Source organism: Xylocopa sonorina, chromosome 16 (genome assembly GCF_050948175.1).
Source record: "Xylocopa sonorina isolate GNS202 chromosome 16, iyXylSono1_principal, whole genome shotgun sequence".
In the NCBI taxonomy this organism is placed as follows: Eukaryota; Metazoa; Arthropoda; class Insecta; order Hymenoptera; family Apidae; genus Xylocopa; species Xylocopa sonorina.
Genome location: NC_135208.1, coordinates 2,098,711 through 2,118,596, shown reverse-complemented (window position 1 = coordinate 2,118,596; position 19,886 = coordinate 2,098,711). Strand labels below are relative to the sequence as shown.

General features: G+C 30.5%; 2 protein-coding genes across 2 annotated transcripts in view; one reads left to right on the top strand and one right to left on the bottom strand.

The window, feature by feature from the left end:
* The window catches only part of C1galta (Glycoprotein-N-acetylgalactosamine 3-beta-galactosyltransferase 1), a 326,221-nt gene that overhangs the window by 284,608 nt on the left and 21,727 nt on the right, over positions 1-19,886 (top strand). The window lies entirely within an intron of this gene.
* LOC143430931 (putative cytochrome P450 6a14) lies at positions 12,773-16,336 on the bottom strand. The gene is made up of 5 exons (XM_076907410.1): positions 16,001-16,336; positions 15,160-15,682; positions 14,206-14,427; positions 13,561-13,812; positions 12,773-12,951 (listed from the first exon to the last, which is right to left on the bottom strand). Exons 1-5 carry the CDS (start codon positions 16,334-16,336, stop codon positions 12,782-12,784), a joined length of 1,503 nt encoding a protein of 500 aa, XP_076763525.1. The 3' UTR covers positions 12,773-12,781.

Here is a 19,886-nt window from a genome sequence, read left to right as displayed (position 1 = left end):
GCTAAGATATTGTTATTTCAATAACAGAAATTGTTGTTAAAATAGTGCCAAGATATTACTATTGTAACAATAGAAATTATTGCTGAGATATTACTATTTTAGCAATGGAAATTATTGCTAAGATATTGCAATTTTAGTAATAGAAAATACTGTTAAGATATTGCTATTTTTGCAATAAAAATTATTGTTAAAATAGTACTAAGATTGTGCTACTTTAACAATGGCAATTACTGCTAATATATTGCTATTTTTCCAATAAAAATTATATCTAAAATATTGCTAAAATATTGATATTTTAGCAATAGAAATTACTGTTAAAACATTGTTAAGGTATTGCTATTTTAGCAATAGAAATTGTGTCTATAATATTGCTATTTTAACAATAAAGATTGTGTCTAAAATATTGCTATTTTAATAATAAAAACAGCTAAAATAGTGGTACGAAATTGGTATTTTAACAATAAAATTACTGCTCACATATTACTATTTTAGCAATACAAATTATTGCTAAAATAGTTCTACGATATTGCTATTTTAACAATAAAAATTGTGTCTAAAATATTGCTATTTTAACAATAAAAATTATTACTAAAATAGTGCTACGGAATTGCTATTTCAACAATAGAAATTACTGCTAACGTAGCTCTATTTTAACAATAGGAATTATTGCTAAAATAGTGCTAATTTATTACTATTTTAACAATAGAAATTACTGCTAAAATATTCCTATTTCAGTAATAGATAATATTGCTAAGATATTGCTTGTTGTGCAATAGAAACTGTTGCTAAAATTCTACTACATTAACAATAGAAATTGTTGCTAATAAAACTCCTAAGATAATAAAATATCTCACCAATAAAAATTAAAACTTTGCTCTACTATTGCAAATTAATCCTGTTATTATACTCTATTAATTGCATTTTACAATTCTCCTCTATTCTTAATACAGTTTTTATTATTTAAAATTGATTAAATATCATCATATCTATTTAAAAAATGAAAGAAAGTGGCAAATTTTGTTTTCAGAAAGACGTGGTGGCACAAGAGTTGGAAATCTCTGCACTGGACTTAAAGTAGCTTTAGATACTTCTTGAGTAGTAATCTCTGGTCGGTAATATAGGTCGCAACTGAAGTTTTTATCGCTCTAAATCATTTCTATTGCTCTGTAAATTTTCTAAGTCCAATTCGAAAGCCTGGTGAAAGCAACGGTGCAATTACAATTAATGAAAATTCAGATAACAGAAGATTGGTCGATGCACGAGCAGATTACGTAATTAATTCTGCTGAATCGATGCTCGACGAGCAAGAAGTGGAATATTGACCTTATAAATTCGGAGAAACGCAAGTGCAACTCATTATTCGCTGGAAAGTGTGCGAAAACAATTCTCACCGTGACAGAGTATGTTACACCTAATAATCCAGCGTCATTATTGATTTTTTAGATAACGCGTTACTCATTTCAGATGACTCATTTATGCCGCAGAAACACAACTCGTCCATTTGATAAAATACCAACGACACTTGGCGAGAATTGGAACATTGATACTGTAATCTTGGCTGTAAAAAAGCCAGTCAGCTTTACCTTTGGCCTGCCAGACTTTTTCTGCGAATCATATATCAATTTAAGTCGCAATGTTTTTTTTTTCTCAGCATTTATCTTTCCGTTTCAACAATCACACTTCCGCTTAGCTTAATTCTTTCAGATGGGTCCATTTAAAGCGCGTACGATAAAAGAAAGGAAGGAAAGTAAATTATACTCTTCTCAACAGTTAATTTACGGTGGCTGTTGACTCTTATTGTACTCTTATCAACAGTTAATTTACTATGACTGTTGACTGAATTTTTAAAGCAGAAATATCTTTTCCAGAAAGTTTTCTAAAATAGAAAATCAACTTGCACATTTCCAAGGAACTGTGTAATTTTTATTTGAAGCGCAATATCTAAATTAAGTATAAGAATTGTTAAGAAAGGAATTACCAAAATGTGAATGCAATCGAAGAGATCAAAGATGCAAACCGTACAATCTGGATGAGCTCAACATATGTTAACGAATGACAAAATTTAATAAAGATAGTAGAAAGGAAAGGAATCGAGCAGGACGATGATATAAGATTCTTCATAAAGAAGGAGTTGAGAACAGTTGTGAAGTCAATTACAGCGTTTCTCAAGAGAATCGAAGGCAACTTACGAGGAAAAGTAAATGATAATAATAATAATAATGTCTGATGCAGGAGAAGGATAACAAAAAACATACCAAAGAAAGAAGATGGAAAAAGAAAAGGGAAAAGGAGAAAAGAAAAGTATTATTGTTATCGCATGCGTTAATAAATATTTTTCATGCATGCGTATAGTAATAAGTAAGAAAGAAAAAGTTTAGAAAGAGTTGTAACTAGTTTATACAGTATAAGATATTGCTAAGATATTGCTATTGTTGCAATAGAAACTATATCTAAAATATTATTGAGATATTGCTATTGTTGCAATAGAAATTATATCTAAAATATTATTGAGATATTGCTATTGTTGCAATAGAAACTATATCTAAAATATTATTGAGATATTGCTGTTCTTGCAATAGAAACTAAATCTAAAATATTATTGAGATATTGCTATTCTTGCAAATAGTTAAAATAGTAATATATTAGCACTAATTCAGCAATAATTTCTACTGCTAAAATAGCAATATCTCAACAGTAATATCTACTGTTATAATAGCAATATCTCAGCATTACTTTAACAATAACTTCTATTACAAAAATAGCAATATCTTAGCACTATTTTAGCAACAATTTTTATTGTTAAAATAGTAATAATATCTTAGCAATAATTTCTATTATTAAAATAGCAATATCTCAGCATTATTTTAGCAATAACTTCTATTGCTAAAATAGTAATATGTTAGTAGTAATTTTTATTGTTAAAATAGCAATATCTTAGCAATAATTTCTCTTGTTAAGATAGTAATATATTAGCACTATTTTAGCAATAATTTCTATTGTTAAAATGGCAATATCCTAGCAGTAATTTTTATTGCTAAAATAGCGGTATTTTAGCAGTAATTTCTATTGCTGAAATAGTAATATGTTAGTAGTAATTTTTATTGTTAAAATAGCAATATCTTAGCAATAATTTCTGTTGTTAAGATAGTAATATATTAGCACTATTTTAGCAATAATTTCTATTGTTAAAATTGCAATATCCTAGCAGTAATTTTTATTGCTAAAATAGCGGTATTTTAGCAGCAATTTCTATTGTTAAAATAGCAGTATGATAGCATTATTTTAGCAATAATTTCTATTGTTAAAATAGCAATATCTTAGTACTATTTTAGCAATAATTTCTATTGCTAAAATATCAATATCTTAGCAATATTTTAACAATAATTTCTAATGTTAATATAGCAATATCCTATCTCTATTTTAACAATAATTTCTAGTACTAAAATAGCAATATCTTAGCAATAATTTCTACTGTTAAAATGATAATATCTTAGCAATAATTTCTACTGTTAAAATGATAATATCTTAGCAATAATTTCTACTGTTAAAATGATAATATCTTAGCAATAATTTCTATTGTTAAAATAGTAATATCTTAGCACTATTTTAGCAGTAATTTTTATTATTAATATAGCAATATCTTAGCACTATTTTAGCAGTAATTTTTATTATTAAAATAGCAATATCTTATCTCTATTGTAACAGTGATTTCTATTGCTAAAATAGCAATATCTTAGCAATAATTTCTATTGTTAAAATAGTAATATCTTAGCACTATTTTGGCAGAAATTTTTATTATTAAAATAGCAATACCCTAACAATATTTTAGTGGTAATTTCTATTGCTAAAATATCAATATCTTAGCAATATTTTAACAATAATTTCTAATGTTAATATAGCAATATCTTATCTCTATTTTAACAATAATTTCTACTGCTAAAATAGCAATATCTTAGCAATAATTTCTACTGTTAAAATGATAATATCTTAGCAATAATTTCTATTGTTAAAATAGTAATATTTTAGTGATAATTTCTATTGCTAAAATATCAATATCTTAATAATAATTTAACAGTAGTTTCTATTGCTAAAATATCAATATCTTAATAATAATTTAACAGTAGTTTCTATTGCTAAAATATCAATATCTTAATAATAATTTAACAGTAGTTTCTATTGCTAAAATATCAATATCTTAGCAATATTTTAGACATAGTTTCTATTGCTAAAATATCAACATCTTAACAATATTTTAAACATAGTTTCTATTACTAAAAAAGCAATATCTGAACAATATTTTAACAACAATATCTACCATATAACTTCAAAGAAACATGGAGTCCTCAAAAAACTACAATGCTAACAAATTCATCCTCTATGATCGCTAATTAATGCTGGTATTCCCTCAGAAGGACCATTAAAGCACAAAAAATCAACTTATTACTACGCCAGAGGCAGTTCACCTCTTTTCAAACTTAAATTTATTTTCCTACAATTGTCATAACAAAAATAATTCTCGTAGACAACGTTTGCGAGTGCTCCGCGTTCTCGTTTTCTCTATCAGCTATTTCAAAACCAAAACACTTTGCAGATGTCGATAAATACGCGTTCTACTTATCAACATCTGTATACTTTTCATCAGATCATGCTTGCTCATCAACTTTCTAATCTAAACGCTGAACTTTAATTTTACAGGCTTCTGCAGAATCGATAAAACTCAACACACGTTTCTTTTTCCAATAAAATTAAAAGATTGCTCTACTGAGAAATCACGAAAACCTTAATTCCACATAAAAATGATATTTCTAATCCCACATTTAATAGATAAAATCGACAATGACCGCAATCTTGTTGTTATTGCAGCGAAACAGAACTTCAAACAGAAGATATTGTTTTATTAATGGAAAGAAATTGATTATTAATGGAAAAATGCGCTAGATAGTAAACTAAGCTGTTATCAGCAAAAAATGTAACTCGTTCAATTGCTTGGCATTAGTACAAAGTTTTTATTTCAACGCCAAACATTGAACTTAAAAAGCTTGTTTATCGTTTATCGATTAACGATAACTTGAATTATTATCGTGCCAGTTATCGCACTATTTCAAAATGTTATTCTATTATTAACAACTTAAATTACTGTCCGTTCATGCGTTATTTTTTGTTTTTTCATTTTTCTACTTTATGGAAGTAAATTTCTGAATGTTATGTAAGTAAATTCCTAAGAATTCAGACACGTAATGTAAAAATGTTTTCAATGATTATTTTTGTCTAGAATTGTGGCGATTAATGGCATGGAAAATAATGATTGGCAAAAAAAAACGAGCTCGAAACGAAATAGAAGGAAGTTTGCGGTCGTTACTGCAATTAAGAGCAACTAAATCGATTGAATCTCCAGATACGAGCATGAAATTAATTTTTTCAAAATTGCTGCAGTCAGTGGACAACAAAATATATCAGTTTTTAGCTTTAAATTGGTACCAATGTCGTAAAAATTGGTCGACTATTTTTTTAATTATGTCACCTGAATTTCTGTGAGCAAGAAAAGGTAAAATATCCTTTTTCTTTTTTTGGAAACGATGTTTTTATTAAATTAAAACGAAGAATTTGAATTTAACGCTGAAAATTTATTTGATTTATTAAATTTTAGTGTTTGGCGTTGCGCTTCTGGCTTAAAGGATATTTTACCTTTTTTTTGTTTATTGGAATTTGGGTCATGTAATTAGAATTTTAGATTTGTTCGATTATTTCATGGCAGGTTTATTGCTTAACTTCAATCTTTAAGCTGAGATATCTAACTTTAACGATTATTTTATGGTAGGTTTTTTACTTAACTTCAATTTATAAGCTGAGATATTTAACTTAAGTTAATTCACAAGGTGGTTGTTGAGGGAAAACGGTAAAACCCAAGAAAAATAAGCATTGCGATAAAAGTTAGGTTTTTAGATTTGTTTGATTATTTTATTTAAGTTCGATATTTGAGTTGAGATATTTAATTTCAATTTTTAAGCTAAGATTTTTAACTTAAGTGAATTCAATGTTTAAGATATTTAACTTAAATAAATTCAATATTTAAGCTAATTTTAAATTATAACATTCAAGCTAAGATACATAATTTAAGTAAGTTCAATCTTTAAGATATTTAATTTAAGTAAGTTCAATTTTCAAGTTAAGACATTTAAGTTTAATCTTTAAGCTTAGATTTTTAACTTAAATAAGTTCAATCATTAAGATATTTAATTTAAGTAAGTTCAATTTTCAAGTTAAGACATTTAAGTTTAATCTTCAAGCTTAGATTTTTAACTTAAATAAGTTCAATCATTAAGATATTTAATTTAAGTAAGTTCAATTTTCAAGTTAAGACATTTAAGTTTAATCTTTAAGCTTAGATTTTTAACTTAAATAAGTTCAATCATTAAGATATTTAATTTAAGTAAATTCAATATTTAAGCTAATGTTGAAGTTAATTTTAGAAATTAAATTTAAGCTAATTTTAAATTATAATATTTAAGCTAAGATACATAACTTAATTAACTTCAATTCATAAGATATTTAACAATAATTTCTATTTTTAAAATAGCAATATCTTAGCACTATTTTAGCAATAATTTCTATTGGTAAAATGGCAATATCTTAGCAGTGATTTTTAAACAAATTAAATATTTTAGCTAAGATACTTCATTTAAGTAAGTTCAATCTTTAAAATATTTAACTTCAATAAGTTCAATCCTTAAGGTCAATTGTTAATTTAAGTAAATTTAATCCTTAAGATACCTAACTTAAATAAGTCCAATCTTCAAGTTAAGATATTTAATTTAAGGATTGAATTTAAGTTAAATAATTTATATAATAAATAACTAAATTAATAATAAATAAATTTATTTGTTAAAGATTGAACTTACTTAAGTTAATTATTGAACTTAAAGATTGAACTTACTTAAGTTAATGATTGAACTTAAAGATTGAACTTACTTAAGTTAATGATTGAACTTAAAGATTGAACTTACTTAAGTTAATGATTGAACTTAAAGATTTAACTTGCTTCAGTTAAAATTTGAACTTACTTGAGTTGAGTATCTCAGCTTAAAAATTAAATTTATTTAAGTTAAATATATTAACATAAAGATTGAACAAACTCAACTCAAATATCTCAACATAAAAATTGAACTTACTTAAATTAAAAATAGCTTACTATCTTACAAATTTACTATCTCAACTTAAAGATTAAAACTAATTCAACTCTACTATCTTAACTTAAAAATTGACATTCAATTAAATATCTTAACTCGATCCCACATTTTAACACAAAAATCTCAACAGATTTCTCAAAAATAGTCCACCAATTCTTACAAAGTTGCTATTAATTTAAAGTTAAACAGTCAATCACTAAAAACCAATATACTTTTCATTTACAGAGTGCACAGATTCTGAAAAGAATTGACTTTGAACATCCATATCTGAAGATTTCTGAAAAAAATTCACTTTGAACATCCATATCTGAAGATTTCTGAAAAAAATTGACCTTGAACATCCATATCTGAAGATTTCTGAAGAAAATTGACTTTGAACATCCATATCTGAAGATTTCTGAAAAAAAAAATTGACTTTGAACATCCAAATCTGAAGATTTCTGAAAAAAAATTAAATTTGAACATCCATATTTGAAGATTTCTGAAAAAAAATTGACTTTGAACATCCATATCTGAAGATTTCTGAAAATAATTGACTTTGAACATCCAAATCTGAAGATTTCAGAAAAAAATTGACTTTCAACATCCATATCTGAAGATTCAGTCGAATCAGTCGATTCATTTGGTCGCAAACTCTATATCCGACCATATATATTTTACCATGAAACGGAACCGGTTGTTGGTGTATGCGAAGCTTGTCCTTGAGGGACTTAATAACCGCCTTCGCCGCCAGTCCATTAGGAAATGACTTGGCAAAACGATCTTTTCTACCTTCGCACGCATGTTCGAGCTGTTGGCCAAGAATGATAATAAAGATCAACAGCGATTAGTTCACGGCATCGCCGTAATACCGCAATTAAACGCATCGACTATCAACAAACCAAATAGTTTCTTTCTGCAGTCGCAGATTGGTACGCGCTCTGTTTTGAATACAATTTTTCCTCGACGCACGACATCATTATTTTTTATACATTAGCAGCAATAACTTTCTGTAGATATTCCAGAAATTATTAAAAATTATTGAGAAAAGCTGCTCGTCAAAATTAGAAGAACTAAGATCGTCGACGTGCTGTCTTAAATTAAGTAACTGAATAATTTGTTACCACTTTCTTTTTATATATTAGCAGCAATAACTTTCTGTGGATATTCCAGAAATTATTAAAAATTATTGAGAGAAGCTGCTCGTCAAAATTGGAAAAACTAAGATCGTCGACGTGGTGTCTTAAATTAAGTAACTGAATAATTTTTTACCACTTTCTTTTTATATATTAGCAGCAATAACTTTCTGTGGATATTCCAGAAATTATTAAAAATTATTGAGAGAAGCTGCTCGTCAAAATTAGAAGAACTAAGGTCGTCGACGTGCTGTCTTAAATTAAGTAACTGAATAATTTGTTACCACTTTCTTTTTATATATTAGCAGCAATAACTTTCTGTAGATATTCCAGAAATTATTAAAAATTATTGAGAAAAGTTGCTCGTCAAAATTAGAAGAACTAAGATCGTCGACGTGCTGTCTTAAATTAAGTAACTGAATAATTTGTTACCATTTTCTTTTTATATATTAGCAGCAATAACTTTCTGTGGATATTCCAGAAATTATTAAAAATTATTGAGAGAAGCTGCTCGTCAAAATTAGAAGAACTAAGGTCATCGACGTGGTGTCTTAAATTAAGTAACTGAATAATTTGTTACCACTTTCTTTTTATATATTAGCAGCAATAACTTTCTGTAGATATTCCAGAAATTATTAAAAATTATTGAGAGAAGCTGCTCGTCAAAATTGGAAGAACTAAGGTCATCGACGTGCTGTCTTAAATTAAGTAACTGAATAATTTGTTACCACTTTCTTTTTATATATTAGCAACAATAACTTTCTGTAGATATTCCAGAAATTATTAAAAATTATTGAGAAAAGCTGCTCGTCAAAATTAGAAGAACTAAGATCGTCGACGTGCTGTCTTAAATTAAGTAACTGAATAATTTGTTACCACTTTCTTTTTATATATTGGCAGCAATAACTTTCTGTAGATATTCCAGAAATTATTAAAAGTTATTGAGAAAAGCTGCTCGTCAAAATTAGAAGAACTAAGGTCGTCGACGTGCTGTCTTAAATTAAGTAACTGAATAATTTGTTACCACTTTCTTTTTATATATTAGCGGCAATAACTTTCTGTGGATATTCCAGAAATTATTAAAAATTATTGAGAAAAGCTGCTCGTCAAAATTAGAAGAACTAAGGTCATCGACGTGCTGTCTTAAATTAAGTAACTGAATAATTTGTTACCACTTTCTTTTTATACATTAGCAACAATAACTTTCTGTAGATATTCCAGAAATTATTAAAAATTATTGAGAAAAGCTGCTCGTCAAAATTAGAAGAACTAAGATCGTCGACGTGCTGTCTTAAATTAAGTAACTGAGTAATTTGTTACCACTTTCTTTTACTATTATCGACGTTTGATAATATCACAACTCTCCGTCTAAATATTGCATTAATATTCATAATAAAACTAAAACTAAAATATCCAATTAATAACAATAATAATATATTATTATTTACCATTAGTAAACTTTTAAGTTTGCGCTGTTTTACTTAGCGACACAGATTTGAACCAACTCTCATCCCAGACAAACGAATTTATCTCTTCTTTCACAGAATACAATATCGTTTGTTTCTTTAAGCGAAGCTTGAATTAAAAAATCTACAATAAAATCCCATTTTTCGAGATTCCTGAATCGCACAACTCGCGGACCTCGAATTACTTTTGAATCGTGCGTTTAATAAAAAATTGTTAAACGCAACAGTTTTGTAGCTTCGCGTTTATTATCTGCGAAGAACTGAGTCAGATTTTACAATTATGTGGAACACGATCAGGGGAAGGGTTTAAGTTCGAGTGGGTCTTAATGTTTGCAGGAACTGTAGATCTCTTGGAAAGATTTTTTATGTTTACTCGCTGGAGAGTTTGCTCGCAGACGGACGTGGTTTTATTATAAAAAACGCAAACAAACGGCCTCATCATGCTGACGCATCCGACGTTATATATTAGAAGCAATAACTTTCCGTAGATATTCTCGAAATTGATAAAAATTATTGAGGAAAGCTGCTCTGAAAAATTAGAAAAACTAAGATCATCGACGTGCTGTCTTAAATTAAGTAATTGAATAATTTTTAACAACTTTCTTTTACTATTATCGACGTCTTTACGACTCAACTGATTTCGACGAATTAAAAATTAATATTTTGAATGTATTTGTATACATTTAACTGCTGTGCAATTTTGGTTTTCAGGATATTTGGTTTTTGGGCCTAGTTGACTCTTTTATGGTCTATTTTGTTGTTTACAATGAAGATTTTATTGTAATTAACAATAAAGTGGTAAATGAGGACTGTGATCGTGATTTTCGAGCTTGATTGAGAATTATTTTGGACAAAATACTTCAATGTAGCTTGCACGAAGGTGTTTTCATGCAATATGAAGTTAAAATTACGTTTTCTGCGTATATAGTAAATAATATGCACAGGAAATAGTGAATTATAAATTGTAAAAAATTTCTCATTGATAAACAGCATCAGGATTAGCATTGATTAATATTTATGGTCTTAGAATAGAAGTTTTATTGCATAAACTGCTAACGCCTTAACTATTATTACGCGTCGTGCAGTTATGTAAATTTTGAGATATTATTTTGCTCGATCTACGACTTTTACTCGATGCACGATATAAATTTTCTTCTGAAATTAAAATAAAATTAAATTTGGATTGAAATAAAAATTAAATTAAATTTTTATTCTAATTTTAAGATCGACATTCTTTTCTTTTTTTCGTATACCAAGAGAATATTTAATTTCTCGTCTTAAAATTAAATATTTTCTCGATCCACGAAACTATCTTACTTGAAAAAAAAAAGAGAAAGTTGGTCTACAAATTTTGAGAACTACTCTGTGCAGAACAAAGGTCAAGGTGTTACCACTAATCACTTTAAAACTATAAAACTTTTACGTTTAACAATTTTTTTATTAAACGCACGATTCAAAAGCAATTCGAGGTCTGCGAGTTGTGCGATTCAGAATCTCGAAAAATGGGATTTTATTGTAGATTTTTTCATTCAAGCTCCGCTTAAAGAAACAAATGATATTGTATTCCGTGGAAGAAGAGTTAAATTCGTTTGTCTGGGATGAGAGTTGGTCCAAATCTGTGTCGCTAAGTAAAACAGCACAAAATTCAGAGCCTACCAATGGTAAACAGTAATATATTATTATTGTCACTAACGCGATGCTTAAGTTTCAGTTTCATCGCCAGTATTAATGCGATATTTGGACGGAGAACTATCGTACTACCATGTATCAGATTCCCGCTACTTGTAATTACATTTCAAGGTCGACAAGTCATCGCAGCGTCGAATCGAACAAGTAAATACTCCATTATTTACGTGAAACGCATAAATAAACATGAAATGCTTACAGATCCGAAATCAAGTGGCTTCCAAGTAGTAACTCGCAGCAGTTTCGCAGACAAATCCAGAGCACATCAACAAAACGAGAGGTCCAGACACAAAGACGCTCGAGCAGAAATTCTGCGCCAGAATGAAACAGCACTGGATCACAGGATGGTAATAAATTAACAGATAAATCTTATTTGAACCAGAAAGACAGTTAACAGCGGAGAGATAAATTAATTATCAGAGTACCGACGCTTGGCAGTTTCAGCGAGTGACTGGCTGAGGAAGACTTTATCGTCGGAGTATTTGATGCGATTTCTCCTGGGATGATCCAATGGACACGCGATGAGCTCTTGCTGCTGCAGGTGTCGCTCTCGATAATTCTGGGAAACGTGGTGCAATGCGCTGGGCCCAGCAGACGCCATCTACGAGATGCATAGCTCTTCTATATTAATTGTAGTTGATTAGAAACTTGTGCGAGGGCGCTGAGCCCTGCAATTATTTCTAATGTAATGTTTAATATTTTCTACTGCATTTTTTTTAATATTTTTGGAATTATTTACCTTCAGAGTACTACATTTTACGTTACCTAGTCGATTTCATGTGGTAAGCATAATCGCGTAAATGTGTATCACTTGAGTGGCTGCGTAGTTAGCTGGTCGATGATCTGCTTACGTTCTTCAGACTGCTGGTCTCCTACCTAATTGGCACTTGAACACTATGAATCATTGACTGTGAATAGAATCATGTGAACGTATGGAATTAGATGAACCAAGTACTTGTTTCTCGACTGACTCGGATAATTGAAGGTCCATCGCATCACTTTTCATGAATCAATATTTCCACAGTGATGTAATAATTGTTATGCGTCTGAACAGTACGATCTAAAAGTTAAATTCTTCTAGGATAGCGATAGGAGATATCTCGTAGTAAGCACCTGTACCAAAATTGCCAATTACGAGATATCTCCTATTAAGCGTCCGAGTGAAAGTTGCCAATTACTTGAAAAAGATTTGAACCTTTTGGAAATAAAAAAATATATTTTATATTTTATAAACATCGGGTAATACCTTGTTTTACTTTAAAGTTGTAACGTTCTTACTTCTTACTATACATGTATAATATCTATTAATGTCAACACTTATAGAATCTTAGCTTTCTTCTTTTGTAAACTTCAAATATATTCCTCCTTTAGGCGATACTAAGAAAGAAGCTGGATCGATTACGTATGGAATCATAGTTTTGTCGCATACTTCCACTCTGTAATTGCGAAGTATTGTTATGAGCCCAATTTTGGATTGGTAAATGGCGAATCTAGCACCTAGAATACAAAAATATCAATAACATCTGACATTAACCAATTCTGCTTAATCTTTTATCTTTTATCTTAGAACTTCTTCATGACTATATTAAATATATTTATTGCCTGAGTAGCATCTTCAATGAAAAACATTAAAATATTTGATACAATTTGATAGTAATTAAAGCATTTGGAACAACGTGTCTATTAGAGAATGAGGAAACGCTTAATATATTAAAAGAACCCAACATAGGAACCTTTGATTACTGTAAATCTAACATTTAGAGAATATAGGCCAAAATCAGGAAGAAGTAACAGGTAATAAGGTGCGTAAGCAGCTCGAAGAGGCTCATGTGCATTTTCTCACTGCATCGCACCTTCTCTGGTACCTTGCGCAAACATTTAAATGACCCATTTCATTGGGGGTGTATTCGAGGCTAATGCAAATGGCCTAAGAAGTTGCGCTAATTCTTATACAAATTTCATTCAGGCTGCATTCATGTGATTTAAGGAAACCATTTATTGAATTTTTAATTGTAAATTGTAAAATAAGCTAAGAAATTGAATGGTATGATTGATAAGTTGTAAAATAAGCTAAGAAGTTTAAAATACTGTAATTAGTTGGCGTACCAATACAGTTCCTTGGGCCATCGCCGAAAGGTAAATAATGCATAGGGTGTCGCGCTGCAACAGCATCATCTGTGAACCTTTCAGGGATAAAAGCGTCTGGATTTGGATAAATAGCTGGATCGTGGTGAAGCGCATATAATGGTACCCATACGAATGATTTCTTTGGTATAGTGACTTTTGTGTTCTTGAAAGTATAATCAGCCACCGACTTCCTTATCAAGATTGGCCCAGGTGGATATTTCCTTAATGTTTCTGTAAAACGATTATTTGCGTCCAAGTCCACTTTCCAAAAATACCTAGTTAGAATTATGTAAAACAAAGAGTAGCTGGTTAGTAGGACGATAATTTCCACTTGTCCATTCGTCAGTTGCTTGTTGTTAGTTGTAGTAACACTTATCACTTGCCGTTGCCTGATTTTTGAAGTATGCAATTTTTTAAAAAGGTAACGAGAGAAACGAACCATATAAAATTTTTTAGGAGATATCGATGAATGAGACCACAGAATTTAAAATACTAAATTTATTATCACACTGTGAGTAGACCAAGAAAATTTTAAAATACTGTAGATTATTATTGGATAATTAGTGGAATCGAAATAGGAATTGTTCTAAGGGAAGAAAAGTATTAACAATTACATATACATACCACGAAATACTAAGTCCAGATACGTCATATTTTTTATATCATCGTACTTCAATTCTCCATTATTTTTCTCAAAGTGTTCCTTAATTTCTTGTCGCAGTTTTTTCTGTATATTATCATTCAAAGCTAATTCATAAAGAACATGGGTCATTGTTGTTGCAGAAGTTTCAAATCCAGCAACAAAGAAAACGAACGCCTGTGCTGTTAGCAATGTATCCGTTAGTTCTGCAAAATATAATAAATAATGTAAAGCATCGTATTTGTAATTCATGGATGGGGATGAAGATAAGTCTTAAACAGTGAAAATTTCTGGACGTTTCTCATAAAAATAAGTGCAACTCAGAGGCCATGAATTGAAGATTTTGTTTTTTAGATTTGTTCGATTATTTTATGGTAGGTTTTATATTTATCTCCAATCTTTAAGCTGAGATATTTAACTAAAGTGTATTGAATCTCTACGTTAAGATACTAAACTTAATTTCGAACATTAACTTAAGTAAGTTCAATCTTTAAGCTAAGATACATAACTTAAGCAAGTTCAATCTTCAAGTTGAGATATTTTAGATAAGAATTGAATTTAAGTTAAATATCTTAACATAAATATTGAAGTTACTTCAGTTAAATATCTCAACGTAAACACTGAACTTATTTAAGTTTGGTATCTTAATTTAAGGACTGAACTTACTTCAGTTTAGTATCTTAACTTAAAAATTGAACTTCAGTTAAACATCTTAACGTAAAGATTCTGAGAATGACCAAAAGGGTAAAAAAAAACTCACTATAAAGTAGTCGATCAAATACACAAATAAAATGCTAAATATATATGCCCCAAGTTGCACACAGATTTTTATAAAAATGGAGTAGAAAGACTAGAAACTTCTGGGAAGAAATATGTAGAATCCACTGGTTAATCCTAAAAATCAGAGATTTTATATGTAACAAGCCAATAGAACGTACCAATAGTCTCCACTTTATCCGCGTTTTTCTTAAGCTCCAGAAGCATGTTGACGAAGTCAGGCCTAACAATATTGTTCTCTTTCCTGTACGCCAGCGTATCCACAATAATTTTGGTGTAGAATGTTGTAATTTCGGTTGGTGGTAACACGTAGCCAAGTAAATTGTAGAAGGTTGGTGCCATTTCCTTAATTCGGAATCTAATGACCTGCGACAAGCTACCAAACACTTGTCTGCCCACTCGACGGAACTCGCTCTCCTCATCAGATAAAGCGTTTATTTCTAAGCCAAAGGCGCAACTGCCTATTACGTCTGTCGTGTACTTTGCTATTAATTCACGACATTCAACAGGCTCTCCTTTCGATACCAGTTTATCCAAATATTGCTCCAAATGATTAGAACATTCCATTATCAGAGGGAACATTTCTCTCAGCTTTCCTGATGTGAATATTGGCGACAATTTTGCTCTCATCGGTCTCCATCTTTCAGCTTCCAAATTAAACAGATTTGGAGACAATGGTTCTGCCTAAAATAATTATATTAATTAGGATTTTAATAGCTGATGCGAATAAAATTAACTCTTTGGATGTTCCGTCTAATTCGCACAGGATTTGCAGAGTAAAGTCACACCAAGTTGCTGAAGCGTTCGTCTTGTTGGTTTATTTGGCTGTTTGTAATTTATGTTACTCTTTCTAGTACCTTTGTATCATGCTACAAATACTAAATTATGTGTTAGAGGTCATTATATATTAGTTTTGTGACTGTGCAACATGAAAAAAGGGAGTGCGAAGACACTGATAATGAATTTGTTCAATCAATTTCCAATCTCAGCTTACTCGTTTACCTTTTCTACAACAGGGAATCCCCGATCAGCGAACTTGGAAAAGTCCCTTATCAGAACGTCCTTAATAAGTTCTGGATCATGTAGAATAATTACTGGCGTTCTCCATATGAATATTCCAACCATTGGCTCGTCTTTGTATTCGTAGTAAATGTCTCTTACAAAGTGGCTGGTGGACGTCTTCAGGAGCACCACATTTTTCATGTTACCAAACACTGGCATGGGTCGTGGCCCAGGTACTCCTCGTACTTTCCAGAAGTCGAACGTCGAGGTGAGGTAGTAATAAAACGCTAGAAACACGGCGACGAACCCGCAAATAATTTCCACGTACGTCGCCATTCTTCTTCAATTCAGCCAGTCCACCTTTTCTGAAAAATATCGTGCACTTTTATTGTAACTGAAAATTAGATTCAATTTTCTCTGGGAGGCGCAAAAAATATTTACATTGCATCCAAGATTTGGTCAATTTTGTGGCAATACAAAAATGTATATGCATAATAGCAAAACCTCTTGTTATTACTCTGTTAGTTGTAGTTTACAGTTTTTCTTTTCTTTTCATGCAGTTTTTATTGTTTAAAACGTGTCTGTATTATTATATCTATTAAAAAAATAAAAGATGGGGAGAAATTTCGTTTTCAGAAAGACGTTGTGGCATAAAAGTTGAAAATCTCTGCGTTGAACTTAAAATAGGTTTAGGTAGTTCTTAAGTAACGATCCACAGTCGGTAATGTAGGTCACAACCGAAATTTATATTGCTCTTAATCATTTTTATCGCAATCTTTTTTCTTCTTGGGTTTTATCGTTTTCTCTTCAATCACCTTGTGAATTTTCTTAAGTTAAATATCTCAGCTTATAAATTGAAGTTAAATAAAAAACCTACCATAAAATAATCGTTAAAGTTAGATATCTCAGCTTAATGATTGAAGTTAAGTAATAAACCTGCCATAAAATAATCGAACAAATCTAAAATTCTAATTACATGACCCAAATTCCAATGAACAAAAGAAAGGTAAAATATCCTTCAAGCCAGAAGCGCAACGCCAAACATTAAAATTTAATAAATCAAATAAATTTTCAGCGTTAAATTCAAATTCTTCGTTTTAATTTAATAAAAACATCGTTTCCAAAAAAAGAAAAAGGATATTTTACCTTTTCTTGCTCACAGAAATTCAGGTGACATAATTAAAAAAATAGTCGACCAATTTTTACGACATTGGTACCAATTTAAAGCTAAAAACTGATATATTTTGTTGTCCATTGACTGCAGCAATTTTGATTCAATCGATTTAGTTGCTCTTAATTGCAGTAACGACCACAAACTTCCTTCTATTTCGTTTCGAGCTCGTTCTTTTGCCAATCATTATTTTCCATGCCACTAATCGCCACAATTCTAGACAAAAATAATCGTTAAAAACATTTTTACTGTACGTGTCTCTGTTCTCAGAAACCTCAGAAGTTTTTTGTCCAATGGTTGCACCAATTTTGAAGAAATTCACTTCAAGTGTTTATATTTGGAAGTTGAGAAGTCGATTCAGTTGCTCGAAAGTGCATATATCTGGAACCGGTTTTCGATTCACGCAAAACTTGTCCTTGAGGGACTTAAAAACCGCCTTCGCTGGTCCACTCAGAGATATTATCGAGCAAAATGCGTTTTCGTACGCATTCTACTGCATTTCCACGCATGTTCGAGCTGTTGGCTAAGGATGATAATAAAGATCAACAGCGATTAGTTCACAGCATCGCCGTAATATCGCAATTAAACGCATCGACTATCAACAAACCAAATAGTTTCTTTCTGCAGTGGCAGATTGGTACGCGCTCTGTTTTTAATACAATTTTTCCTCGACGCACGACATCATTATTTTTTATACATTAGCAGCAATAACTTTCTGTGGATATTCCAGAAATTATTAAAAATTATTGAGAAAAGCTGCTCGTCAAAATTTGAAGAACTAAGGTCGTCGACGTGGTGTCTTAAATTAAGTAACTGAATAATTTGTTACCACTTTCTTTTTATATATTAGCAGCAATAACTTTCTGTGGATATTCCAGAAATTATTAAAAATTATTGAGAGAAGCTGCTCGTCAAAATTAGAAGAACTAAGGTCGTCGACGTGCTGTCTTAAATTAAGTAACTGAATAATTTGTTACCACTTTCTTTTTATATATTAGCAGCAATAACTTTCTGTGGATATTCCAGAAATTATTAAAAATTATTGAGAGAAGCTGCTCGTCAAAATTAGAAGAACTAAGGTCGTCGACGTGCTGTCTTAAATTAAGTAACTGAATAATTTGTTACCACTTTCTTTTTATATATTAGCAGCAATAACTTTCTGTGGATATTCCAGAAATTATTAAAAATTATTGAGAGAAGCTGCTCGTCAAAATTAGAAGAACTAAGATCGTCGACGTGGTGTCTTAAATTAAGTAACTGAATAATTTTTTACAACTTTCTTTTACTATTATCGAAGCCTTTACGACACGATTGATTTCGATGAATTAAAAATTAATTTTTTGAATATACATTGTAAAATCTGATTCAATTCTTCGCAGATAATAAATGTGAAGCTACAAAACTGTTGCGTTTAACAATTTTTTATTAAACGCACGATTCAAAAGTAATTCGAGGCCTGCGAGTTGTGCGATTCAGGAATCACGAAAAATGGGATTTTATTGTAGATTTTTTAATTCAAGCTCCGCTTAAAGAAACAAATGATATTGTCTTCTGTGGAAGAAGAGATAAATTTATTTGTCTGCAATTAAAGTTGATCCAAATCTGTGTCGCTAAGTAAAACAATACAAACTTCAAAGCTTGCCAATGGTAAACTGTAATATATTATTATTATTATTAATGCGATACTTAAGTTTTAATTTTATTATAACTATTAATGCAATATTTAGACGAAGAGCCATCGTATTAAAATTATCGCTACTTGTAATTGTATCTAAAAGGTCGACAAGTCACCCTACCGTCGAATCGAACAAGTAAATATTCCATTATTTACGTGAAACGCATAAATAAACATGAAATGCTTACAGATTCGAAATCAAGTAGCTTCCAAGTAGTAACTCGCAGCAGTTTCGCAGACAAATCCAGAGCACATCAACAAAACGAGAGGTCCAGACACAAAGACGCTCGAGCAGAAATTCTGCGCCAGAATGAAACAGCACTGGATCACAGGATGGTAATAAATTAACAGATAAATCTTATTTGAACCAGAAAGACGGTTAACAGCGGAGAGATAAATTAATTATCAGAGTACCGACGCTTGGCAGTTTCAGCGAGTGACTGGCTGAGGAAGACTTTATCGTCGGAGTATTTGATGCGATTTCTCCAGGGATGATCAATGGACACGTGATGAGCTCTTGCTGCTGCAGGTGTCGCTCTCCATAATTCTGGGAAACGTGGTGCAATGCGCTGGGCCCAGCAGACGCCATCTACGAGATGCATAGCTCTTCTATATTAATTGTAGTTGATTAGAAACTTGTGCGAGGGCGCTGAGCCCTGCAATTATTTCTAATGTAATGTTTAATATCTTCTACTGCATTTTTTTAATATTTTTGGAATTATTTACCTTCAGAGTACTACATTTTACGTTACCTAGTCGATTTCATATGGTAAGCATAATCGCATGAATGTGTATCACTTGAGTGGCTATGTAGTTAACTGGTCGATGATCTGCTTATATTCTTCAGACAGCAGGACTCCTACCTGATCGTCGATTTAACACTATGAATCACAGACTTTGTAGAGAATTATATAAATATATTTGTATAAATATATTATAATTTTAATATTATGGAATTACATGAACTGAGTACTTGTTTCTCAACAGACTCGGATAATTGAAGCTCTACCGCATCACTTTTCATGAATCAATATTCTCAC

Excerpts from the sequence above, each read along its gene's own strand:
- LOC143430931 (XM_076907410.1), bottom strand. The coding sequence starts at position 16,336 with ATGGCGACGTACGTGGAAATTATTTGCGGGTTCGTCGCCGTGTTTCTA. Across the intron at positions 15,683-16,000 it reads GATTCCCTGTTGTAGAAAAG|GCAGAACCATTGTCTCCAAA; the intron begins GTAAACGAGTAA and ends TAATTATTTTAG. Across the intron at positions 13,813-14,205 it reads TCTGGACTTAGTATTTCGTG|AAACATTAAGGAAATATCCA; the intron begins GTATGTATATGT and ends ATCGTTTTACAG.